Here is a 12,629-nt window from a genome sequence, read left to right on the forward strand (position 1 = left end):
TGGGGGCTGGAACACGTTGTAGGCGTGGTGTGTAGAAGAGTCACTGAAACGGAGTTGTGGTGACTGTTACATCCGGTCATCTTGTGGATAGAGACATTGATATCAATTTCCACACATCAGCTATAAAGTGTCAAATCGTCCAGATGTCTTGGTTACCACTCTAAATCTGTCCATGTTGCCATGTTGGGGACTTGGTGTGTGCGGTAGACCTGTAGAGTCGTTGTGGTGCTGGCGACGATGACTTACAGGATGTCCTGCAGTCACTCTGCTGACTCATTGTGCCACTTTGCTGCATTTCCACCTTCTATGACATTTCTGATCTGTTGTCCTGGTTGCCGTGGTGGCACCGCTAGTTTCTGACACTACTCTTGTTTCAATGTCTCACACATTGCAGCCCTTCAGTCTAAGTGCTGCTGTAATACTATTCATTTCATTCCGTTTCAGTCATGAACCTGACAGCTGCAGGTTTGCATTGGCTTTTGGTTCCTGTTTTTCTCCTTGGCATTTTTATGGGGTTTTTTTGTTGTCAGTACCATGTGTCAGTGTGTTTTTTGTGGTTTGGTTCTGAATTGTTGATGTGGTTCTTTATGGTGATTGATGTCCTATCCTGAACTCTCCTGAATCCAGAATCATTCCAAATGGCAGAAGTTTTTTTCCTCCACACGGGCTTCATCAGCCAAATGCGGAACTAACCTCAAAGTGGCCACAAACTGTCCTGCCAATCCAGTGGTTTTTCCTGCAGAATTGAATAATTGTCTTGCAGTTGGTTAACGTATATCTGCACACATTTTCATCATGTACTGTGTTCTTTGATAATATGCTAATTAGGGCTGCATGATATATCGAAAAAAAATATCGTTATTGCGATATTAGTATGCGCGATATCTGTATCGCAAAGAGTTGTGATAAATGAAATTTGTGCTGCGTCCGAAATCTCGTACTATGTACTATTGTGACGAGCCGTCGCCGCGAGGTCATCAAAGGAGAAATCGGCTACATCATGAGAGTTTCGGAATAACGCTTTTTATTGAACGGAAGCCAGTAGGTGGCACTAAGAGCCAATACAGATGTCACTGGTTTCTACAAAACAGGGAGGCGGCTTTTCTTCTCCTCCAGCCCTACACCTCAACATCACGGTGTAAAGTTTCTCCCCTTGCACACGCTACATTAAATCTCCATAACACACAGATCCCGAACCCCAACAGAACACATTTACCCCTAAAATGGTTAACTATTTACAGTCCCCGGCTGCGCCCGTCCCGTCTGCGCGTATCTCACCCACAAGGCATGCTGGTCCCAACTCCGCTGCCACACAATATATTGGATGTGAAAAACAGTATGCGAGGCACACACACACACACACACACACACACACACACACACACACACACACATATATATATATATATATATGTGTGTGTGTGTGTATACAGGCAAGGCAAGGAAATATTTATTAAGGCAAGGAAAGATTTAATTAATCAAATGAATATATATTACCTGTTTATTTTAGTATGATCATTACATATATAATTTTTTAAATAGCTAATAATAATAATAATATAAAAAGCATTTCTCTAGGTAAATGTTATATCGCAATAAATATCGTTATCGCAATATTGAACAACAATATTGCATATTTTCCCAATATTGTGCAGCCCTAATGCTAATCTCATATGGCACATGAAAACTTTATGCCTGTGTCTCGCCGTTGTCAAGTTTGTTGGTTTTTGCGGAGACTACTTTGTAGCTGTCACCCCACACATTGACCTCAACTGCTACTCAACCGCTAAAAGCAATAGTAGTTTAACAATCCTCAGTTCTAATGTATAGATGTCATCATTTTCACACTGCAACCAATGCTGAGTCTGCATTTGAATTGGGCTCTGCTTTATTGTACCAGTATTAATGCCCCCAGTTTATCGCTTGAACACGCCCACCCAGTCTTTCGCACCTGCATTGACACACACACACACACACACACACACCTGGCACACTTCAATGAGTAATCGAGTGTGCTGTCACAAGTGTTAGTCAAGTTCTTTAAGGGTGGTTTGGAAACACACCCACTTTTATTTAACCTGCCAGGTGGGGTGTGGCAGAGTTTCCTACAGATTCCTTCAGACAGATAACACACTCTCACACACTGCTGTGCTGACTTGGTTATTCACAGAAATATCAAGAAAGTGGGATCATGATAAGACCCTGCTCTTGTTCATATTCTGAAATCAGCTCCGTATTAACAAAATGAGGTACATAATTTCATGCCTGCTGTGTTAAATATTGTTACGGGGGAATTCTGAATATTTGAATGAAGTATTTAAACAGATACAGGATACTTGCTTTTGTCTCTGGATGTCTGGAGGTAAATTAGAAATGATTTGTTGAGATGTAGATTTTTCTGTAGACCTGTTGACTAGGGCTGAAAGGCCAGTGAGCCGAATGGGCAGAGCGTGGGCTGGCGCTATCTGGACACTGGGTTTAAATTCGTACAATACGGACTCTCTTCAATGATTTACTCCAAAGACGTATTCTCAAATTTTACTTCCTGCCCACCGTTCGAAATTGCGCGTCATCATAACCACGTGACTGAAGCCCACATATTTCAACTTTGACCTTGCGCTGTGCTCAGTGCAAGTGTTTTTGATCCGGCACTGACAACCGCTCTTGCGCCACGCAAGCCATAGTCTAAAACCGTCTGTACCCCAGCGATGTTCTGGGTGGTCACTCTGTGTTTCCCACTACGTGTGATGTCATGTATTAGCTCTATTAGGTGGATCAATGAGAAAGGAGGGGAAAAAAAAAAAAAAGAGTTTGGCTAAATGGAACTGTTTTCAGTTCCGGCTGAGGATGGTGAGCCTTTGACTTGATGTGGAAAAGTTTTTAATGAGATTCTGTTGTACGAACAGAGTGCCGCTTTATAAAAAGCAGAGCAGAGACAGGATGCTGCAGCTGCTACTGACATGGTGCTGCTGTGAACGGAATATCCTGTCGTCATCATCATCAACATCATCTCTCTCTCTCTTTCTCTCTGTAGGGGTTAGTGAGGGTCAGGGACGAATTCTCCAACGTTTCCCAGAGAAAGACTGGGAGGACAACCCCTTTCCACAAGGCATCGAATTGGTGAGGGCGCCACCTTTATTTGCTTTTAAACTCAAACAGGATGTGAAAAAGTGCTATAAATGAAGAGTGTGTTTGAAAGTGTTAATAGTTCATTTTCATCAATTATCAAAATGCAGTGAATTTCTCAAAAGAGAAATGTAAATCAAATCAGTATTTGGTGTGATTAACCTTTGGCTTCAAAACAGCATCAATGAATCTAGGCACCTCATGGAGAATTAACCACAGTTCTGCTGCAGAATACATTTGTTGACAACTGCATTTACGATCCTCAACAGGGTTTTTTGAAAAGAGCTTGAACAGCACATTTTCAAGCACCTGTCTGCTTTAAAATGTTTGTCTGGGAAAGAGCTTCCTGATGGTTTTTTAAAAAATCTACTTGGTGTCTTGATGCTAAACAGTCTTGCCATGGTGTACGACCTGATGTTATGAATCTGTCCTCCGACTGTGTTTATATATGAAATTGATTATTTTTTATCAAACTCATGATCCTGCCTTTGTGCAGGTGTAACTATAAGAAATGATGCTGGTTTGAAGGCAAAGGGTAGTAACACCAAATAATGATTTGATTATAGATTCTTGTTTGCTCACTTCTTCCTCCAGCAGCTCCCGTTAGGGGTTGTCACACACTGATCAACTGGTCTAGTTGGCTGTATAATTGAAATGGCAAAAGTTCTATGCCGGATGCCTTTCCTGACACAACCTTCCCCATTGATCCAGGCTTGGGACCGGCACAAAAAAATACACTGTCACAAGTTTCCCCAGTATGGAGTGCTACAAAATTAAATAGATAAATACATAAATAATAACATGTTATGAATTATGAACAATTGGAAATTAATTATGCCATGAATAATAAACAGTTAAATAAAAACCATATCAAAAAATTAAATATCATATTGAAATTTTTCACAATTTAATTTCTATCTGTCAGTCTGATCCATCAACGTAAGTGTACAGGACTAACACTGATCTAGCCGGTGTCTTCCATTCATGGGCACTACCATTAAAGATATTGTTCAGAACGTAATCGAAATAACTCCAACTGTCCAGAATCCCCTGCTTTCAAGTAATCTGCTAATCCTGTCGGAAAATATTGCCATATTGGAAAAGACACAGGCTAGATCAGGCTTGGAACACCTATACTTGGCCAGTTTGGCCCATTCTTCTTTGCAGTACCTCTCAAGCTCCATCAGGTCTCACCCACTCACTGGACACTGATGTTTTTCTGATCCGGCAGCCTGCTTCAATACGAGAGCCAGGTAGAGGTTATGTTCAGTTTGGTTGTATTATGCTCGGTTTTGGGATGTTTTATATGCTGCCTGAAGTTAGTTTAGAGCTTTTATTTGCTACGTTTGTTTGTATGCAGTGCAGTATTCACAGCCCATCACTTTTCTACATTTTGTTATGTTACAGCCTTGTTCCAAAATTGTTTTTTTTTCTTCAGAATTCTACAGGCAACACTCCATAATGACAACTTGAAAAAAAAGTTTACTTGAGGTTTTGGGAAATAAAAAAAAAATGTATAAAAAAAATGGAGAAAGCATGTGTGCATAAGTATTCACAGCCTTTGCTCAAGACTTTGTCGATGCACCTTTGGCAACAATTACAGCCTCAAGTCTTTTTGAATATGATGCCACAGGCTTGGCACACCTATGCTTGGCCAGTTTGGCCCATTCCTCTTTGCAGCACCTCTCAAGCTCCATCAGGTTGGATGGGATGTGTTGGTGCAGCCATTTTAAAATCTCTCCTGAGACGTTCAATTGGATTCAAGTCTGGACTCTGGCTGGGCTACTCAAGGACATTCACAGAGTTGTCCTGAAGCCACTCCTTTGATATCTTGGCTTAGGGTCGTTGCCCTAATGAAAGATGAACCAGCGTCCCCAGTCTGAGTTCAAGAGCGCTCTGGAGCTTTTCATCCAGGAAGTCTCTGTACATTGCTGGAGTCATCTTTTACACTAGTCTCCCACTTCCTGCAGGTGAAAAACGTCCTCACAGCATGCTTCTGCCACCACCATGCTTCACTGTAGGGATGGTAGCCTGGTTTCCTCCAAATGTGATGCCTGGCATTCACACCAAAGAGTTAAATCTTTGTCTCATCAGAGCATTTGGCTTCTCATGGCCTTAGTCCTTCAGGAGGCTTTTGGCAAACTCCAGGCAGGCTGCCATGTCTGTCTGGCCACTCTACCATACAGGCCTGATTGGTGGATTGCTGCAACATTCTAGAAGGTTCACTTCTGTCCAGAGAGGACCTATGGAGCTCTGACAGAGTGACCATCAGGTTCTTGTCAAATTATGTCCAATCAACTGTTAGCTATTCTCTCTTTGTAAAGTGATTTATTGGGTGATGGATAATTTATGTATGGTATCAGTCAGTTGCTGTTTTCTCTTACTTTCTCTGTGAAGAGGTCAGTTTTTTATCTATGGAAAAAGTTGTCAATTCTTGAGAGAGTGGTGCTTGTTAGAAGAAAAAAAAACATTTAAATCTGGTATAAGTGTTGACACAGGTCTACAGGAGTAAAAAATTCTAAGAAAATGGTGGCCTTTTTAGGCAGATTTTGTGTTTTATGAATGGATCCAGATCCAAATCTGTGTTCAAAACACAAATAAGGTCTCTTTTACAAAATCAAGACTGAGAAATTAGATCAGGTTATTTGATAACAAGCCTCCGCACAAAGGTGCTGAAAAGCTTTGCCCAACCCACCCTGTTGGAAAATGTACACAAAGCAATCATGAATTCTGCCGTGCTGACCGAAACACTTTAGCTACCACAACAAAACTTTTACATTTGAAACCATTAGCAGAATCTTTGTTGAGCAGTTGTCCAACACTGGCCCAACCTTAAAACAACCACAATGCAAACAAATATTTTCCTGTGGTCGTAAGTGTAGTCTTTGTAGAGCCCTTTTTCCTGCTAACTGATCCATCTGAGGTCTCAATATTACAGAGTTCCCAGAAATTCTTCAAAGGCTGACATGAAATGCAGTTCTGGAGATTACTGCACTGTTCTGGCCTGGAATGGCACGTTTACCACGACCATTGTGTGTATTGTAAAAGTATTGGGGACACATAAACTGCGAGTTGACCCACCTAACCCTTACCCTCTAACAGCTTCACAATGTTTAGGAGTGTGTTTACGGAATATTTGTGGCCTTTTTTTTTTTTTTTGAAGAGCGTTTATGAGGATCAGGCACTGATGTTGGACATGAAGTCTCAGCTCACAGACTCAGTCATGTTGTAGCAGGGGTCAGTCCCCAAACTGTTCACTCAAAGCCTTTTACGTGGTCTACTATTTACCCTGGTGGAAAGGAAGCGAAATTACACTCGAAGGGTTTCGGGTTCAAATGCTGAACCGCCAAGGTCCCGCTGAGGTCCCCTTGATCAAGGAAATGACTACATACTGCTCCCCTCCCTTTCATGGCTTCCCACAGCTCAATAAGGGTGATGGTAAAAAGCAGAGGACACATTTAACTGGGTCAACATGTGCTGGGCTGCAGTGTTTCATAATGAAAATAATAATCAGTTGCCGGTCCGGATCCCGTTCTGCCAAGGTGCCACCGAGGTGCCACTTAGCAAAGCACTGTCCCCACACACTGCTCCTCGGGCAGAGGACACATGTCGTTGTGTGCACCGTGTGCTGTGCTGCAGTGTATCACGATGACAATCGCTTCACTTTTCCAGGCTAAACCATTTTTGAATGTGGAAGCTTATTGAATTTCTCTTTCAGGAGTATCCATGAACAGAAAACCGACCCTTAGGGTGTTGGCACATCTACAGGCACTTCAAACGAATTCAACTTAGTCTCCCCCTTTGGTGCGGTTTGTTTTGTCCGGTGTGAACACAGTAATCGCACTCTGGTGCGCACTAAAACCACAGTGCAGAGACCCACAAGAGGTGGTCTCATTTTGGATCAAATCGCGAACTCAGGTTCAGTCCGCCTGGAGAATATACTATAATGTAATATACTATAAAATGGCCAGGGCAACAGCCAAGCCGCGCAAATGTACGTCCATGATGTCCCTCCAATTTCTCACAAACACAGTCCACAACAGCAGATGTGCTTCCTGTATTTACTTTGGTTCCCGCGGCGATACATCTGACCAATCAGCAGAGAGAAAGTTCTCACATGACTTGAAGCTGCGTAGTTTGGTTCGCTTGAAGAGAACTCAACCAAGAGGAAAATGATACAATGTTCAAAAGTCACCGACTGATTTGGACCAAAGCAAACAAACTAAGGTTATGAAAGTGTCCTTAGTCTATAGCTGTCCTTCTCAAATGTTATATGAGATGTTTGTTGAATGAGATTTTGTTTCATTTCAACTCTGTTTCAGTTCTGCCAGCCGAGTGGATGGCAGCTGGTTGCCGAGCGTCTGCCTGCATCCTTCTTCGTTGCGGTTTTAACAGACATCAACTCCGAGCGCCACTACTGCGCCTGCTTCACCTTCTGGGAGTTTGTAGACCCTCAGGTACCTGTGTGATAGTGTGTCTGCTCAAATCCATTGAAGATTGTGGTGAAAATGTGTAAAGATTCACGTTGGGATTTAAAAAGAATTCTTCCTCAGAGTCTTTTTTTTTTTTTTTTTTACAATATGCATCAGGTTAGGCATGTTCATTATTTCTTGGAGCGTGTTTTTGTTGTTTTTTTTTTTTAAACTGCTGTCTGTGTCTGTAGCTGCAGAGGGCAGAGCCTTGTGAGGCAGATGAGGATGAAACACCAAGAGAAGTTCAGACCAGTCATCTGTACGCCCCCAAGAGTCTGGTGCTGGTATCACGTCTAGACCACACAGAAGTGTTCAGGGTTAGTAATGCAATACAAACACAAACATTCTAATTTCTATTGTGGATGCAATATTGTAACTTAAACACATATTCTCAGGCAGCACAGTGCAATATACTGAGTCTTTTTTTGAAACCAAAAAAATTCCATAACTGCGTAGTGATTTGAATACATTTACATTTACATTTACGGCATTTGGCAGACGCCCTTATCCAGAGCGACTTACAACGTGTAAGAACTAATACCTGATTTATGCAAATCCAAGTCAACATAGTCAGATCTCTTTCATTCATGTTGTTTGGACAGTATATATATAAATATATTTAGATGTTCTTCTGCTCTGTTAAAGCTGCTATCATTTTGTTTATAATCAGTGCACTCTGTACATCTCATCAAACTTTTAATTTCTGTAGATTGTAAATTGATGTGTGTGTGTGTGTGTGTGTGTGTGTGTGTGTGTGTGTGTGTGTGTGTGTGTAGAATTGCCTGAGCCTGATCTACACGGTGCATGTGGATGGGCTGAGCGTTCCCTTGGAAACTGTGATTGGAAATCTTCTTACCTGCATCATTCCCATCGCCGGGGGATCCCAGGTGAGTACTGTGGAGATTTGCTTCTGTTCCAGGATACACAACACACAAACATACTCTGAACCAATGTTTTGTGTGTGTGAATGTATAAAACCTAGCAGTGAGATTGAAGCTCGCTACATGATGTGTAAAACCACATGAGACGTGTGTTTTTTTGGTGGACAAACACCTCTCTCCTGCAAGCCCATCTTTTTTTCTTTAAACATCCTTCCATCCATTCATCCATCCATCTCAGCAGCCCATGTATGTTATAGGATTGTTCCTGCTGCATTACAGCCTTGTTGATTATCCAGTGTTCAAGTTTGTGTGAAAAATACACACAGTGTCAACAAAAAGTATGTAAACTGCATTAATTTGTCATAAACTGTGACCTGATCTTTAGTTAATGACCTAAAAATTTGAAACTTGATGCAAAAAGTTATAGATTGTTAGACCGCTACATGTGGCAAGAAAGTGTATTCTTATTAGAGGGATAAAAAAACACTCCCACCTCTGTCACACAGAGGCTTTGACAGTTCTGCCTCATGAAAGGCTGGTGGCTGTGCTTAGGGGTAATATAAATAGCTTTCAGAATGTATGGTCTCCCTTTATAGATCACTTATCTCCAGATGGGAGAGAAATGGTTTTGTGTGTCAATTAGGCTTTTGAGGTGGTTACAGTTCTAAAAAATTCTGAAGAATGGTATTGGTTCTGTGGGGCTCTAGTGCTTTTTCGTGTGTGTGCGTTTGTTCTAAATGACGTCTTTATTATAGTATTATTTAAATGTTTATTTGTTTATTCTTTTATTTATTCATTTGTTTTTATTGCTTAAGTTGTTTTTGTATTTTGAAGTGAAATTCAAGTCACAATACCTTCAAGTGATTGTACATCTATCTATCCGGCAAATACTGAATAAAAATGTCCAAAAAAAAGCTGATTTGAAGTCAGGAATTAGAATACCTGGAGTCTTGTTCAGAATGAGTTTGGAGGTGTGGACCAGAGATCACTCAAACATTTTGAGTTTGCTCCACACCAGATGAATACACCTATGTCAGCCATGCCTTGCCAAAAATAACTTTCACAAGATCTGTGATAAAGCTGGAAAAAGTTGCAAAGTAATTTGGCGCCCAGTCAAAATGCCCCAAGATGACCAATGATCAATGAGGTAAAGATGAAGTAAATGAAGTATGATGGAGGAAACATCATGGGCATGTTCTGACCAGCCTGTAAAATTTTCAGGCAAGATTAATTCCGAAGTGTATCAAAAATTATGCATTCCAGTACAGATGCTGTGGAATGATGTCCCATGAACATGGGACGTCCAAAGAATACGACTGAACCAAGGCAGTTCTGCCAGGAAGAATTGGCCATTATGTTTCTCAATACCCTTAGATCACATTTTATGGCAGATTAATGCAGAAAACCATAAAATTCTAAAGGGTTCACATACTCTTTCTTATATGCATACACATATGAATTTGTTGATACAATAATAATTTTTTTATTATTATTTTTAATGTGTTACCTCCCACACACACACTGTATATGTTGTATTTGTCAAGTTTTTTATTAGTGGGAATAATAAATTGGGTGGGAATGGGCTCTACTTGATGAAAGGGATTCCATATCATCACCAGAACTCTTTCCTCATAGATCCAATAGGAATTGGAGCATTGCAGTGGACTCAACTACTGACTCAGAATCAGAATGCTCATAAATACTCGCCATGTTGCTGATCCTCTGTAAAGCAACCAGAAAGATCAAATCACTCATCATTGCTGGAAGATGGAAACCGGTCCCATGTTCACGTTCCGCAACCTCCCACTATATTCAACAACTGAGTGGGAATAAAATTTTCAGATGTTTTTGACCTGATAGAATAACTGGTCTTGTGTATGAAATGTCTGTCCATCTGATTATCTAGTTGAAAACCACAAGTCAGAGCTGACTGTTTATTGTCAATGTAATTTTTGTTACAGATAAATGAGTCCCCAGTCTGTAGTTTAAACTTGGTTCCTCTAAACCTAACCTGTGACTGGCTGCTGGGCTGTTTCCAGGTAAAGCCGTGACTGCTTCAGCCAATCAGCACATTCTGATTCAGTCGTGGATGATTTCAGATGCAGCCACGCTAATTCATACTAATTCATGCACACTGCTGATTCAGTGGTGAAATTCCGCTTGTGTAAATCTTCTGAATCATCGCATTCTTCATTGTGCTTTGAAATATTGTTGTGTTTGTTTGGCTGCCTCTTGTTGATATGGGTGTGGTTGTAGGATCTCCATCAGTGCAAACTCTCTCGGGTGAACATGTACAGGGTGAGTCTAACACGAGTTGAACAGAGTGGAAGATGCAGGATGAAGTCTGAAAGTTCAATAAGAATTACATTATCACATTTATTTGAATTTTTCAACGTGTTATCTTTGACTGGTGTTTATTTAATGGTGTATTTGTGCTGCTGCTTATATTTCTCAACACGAGCGGAGAATCATGGGAAATTTGGCCATGGGTGAAGCTTGGGTGTGAGTGTCGGAATACGAGGAGCACGATCACCTGCCGTCTTGTGCACGTTGATCCAGCTACCTAGTGCCAACAAATGTAGAAAAATTCTATACTTATTTCTTACAAGAGTAGCGCTGCAATGAAACACGGTCCTGCGCTTTGCTGGATTACAACTGAAATAATGATAAAATCATTATAGACCTGAATATGATTTGATTCAGAATCAATGAGGACATCTACTCAACAGGTTGCTCTTTTTTTGGACAGGACCAATAAATTGAACAGCATATTGCTAGGTCCATGCAGTTATCTGGTGTAGAAATTAGCTCAGAACCATTTAGGGGCACAGCAAGTAAGGAAGCGGACCTGTAATTGGAAGTTTGCCGGTTCAAATCCCGATCCGCCAAGGTGCCACTCACAAAGCATCATCCCCACACACTGCTCCTGTCATGGCTTCCCACTGCTTACCAAGGTGATGGGTTGGGTTGAAAGCAGAGGACTCGTTTCATTTTTACTTTTCAAATAAAGAAAGGATCTGTCTGTCATCAGGTAGATGATGAGCAGCACTCTCACTGGAATGGGGAGTGGTGTCACTCGAGACACATTCCAGTTCCAGAGACAGAACTCAATTCAAAATGATCAGAGACACTAATGCTAAATGTTGTTCGACTCACCCTGTACACACACACACACACACACACACACACACACTCACACACTCTTGCTCACTCACTGAGCCTCTATTGGGTCTTGTTAATACCTTGAACAGATTTCTGAATATACTGCTGCTGAATATTGGAGTGGATTATTACTGTAATATTGTGCACAGATTTCAATTACCTCTACCCCTCCTGATCACATGCGTAAAGGTTTTAAACAGTGTCAAGTTGGTCACACACACACACACACACACACACACACACACACACACACACACACACACACACACACAGGTCCAGCATGGAAGCATGTTCTGCAGCTCTCATGTTATGTGTGCATGCTGCTGGACAAGATGTTTTTACTTTTGTCTTGTTTCTGTATATGTTGTGTAATTTCTGTCATGGATTACTTAATGTGTGTGTGTTTTCCTGTGGTGATTGTGTGTTTGTCTGTGTTCGCCTGTGCTATAGCCCGATCAGGAGGGGAGAGAGGAGTGCTCGGTATGCAAGTCTATATTATCTCATCTTGTAGCTTTCAATCCTGCTACAGCTGTGTGTGTGTGTGTGTGTGTGTGTGTGTGTGACTGTGTGTGTTTGTTTGTGTATTTAAGAGGGAGAACATTCCTGTTTTTTTAAATGCAAAAATTGCAGCGATGGCAGTAAATAAGTGTTGTAAGCAGGGTCTCTTGGATCAGGGTGGGGTCTTTTTTTACATTTTATATTTACAGCATTTACCAGACTTACAATCAGTACTTACAGGGAGAGTCCCACCTGAAGACACTCAGGGACACAAAGGTAGTAAGTGGGGTTTGAACCTGCGTTTATAAGCGGTGGAGCCTATGAGGCAGTATTGAACAAAATGCTGAGGGCGGACCAGACACCTGAGTGTCTCCTCTGCTTTGGGGTCTGTCTGTGTGTGATGCTGAGGTAAAATCCGACATCATAAAGACAGGAACTGGTCCTCATGAGCTGTGTGTGTGTGTGTGTGTGTGTGTGTGTGTGTGTGTGT

At 41.4% G+C, this 12,629-nt stretch overlaps 1 protein-coding gene across 5 annotated transcripts in view; it reads left to right on the forward strand.

Moving 5' to 3' along the window:
• sbf1 (SET binding factor 1) overlaps positions 1-12,629 on the forward strand; it is a 43,591-nt gene that overhangs the window by 7,972 nt on the left and 22,990 nt on the right. For 2 of the 5 annotated variants that reach the window (XM_028954546.1, XM_028954548.1), the window contains exons 2-7: positions 3,035-3,120; positions 7,449-7,583; positions 7,790-7,915; positions 8,375-8,485; positions 10,441-10,518; positions 12,092-12,121. In XM_028954546.1, coding sequence (XP_028810379.1) covers positions 3,035-3,120; positions 7,449-7,583; positions 7,790-7,915; positions 8,375-8,485; positions 10,441-10,518; positions 12,092-12,121 — 566 coding nt within the window. The remainder of the gene's footprint in view (positions 1-3,034; positions 3,121-7,448; positions 7,584-7,789; positions 7,916-8,374; positions 8,486-10,440; positions 10,519-12,091; positions 12,122-12,629) is intronic. The other 3 variants (XM_028954547.1, XM_028954549.1, XM_028954550.1) reach the window with 3 other exon arrangements.

The sequence above is a fragment of the Denticeps clupeoides genome, chromosome 15, assembly GCF_900700375.1.
Source record: "Denticeps clupeoides chromosome 15, fDenClu1.1, whole genome shotgun sequence".
NCBI lineage: Eukaryota > Metazoa > Chordata > Actinopteri > Clupeiformes > Denticipitidae > Denticeps > Denticeps clupeoides.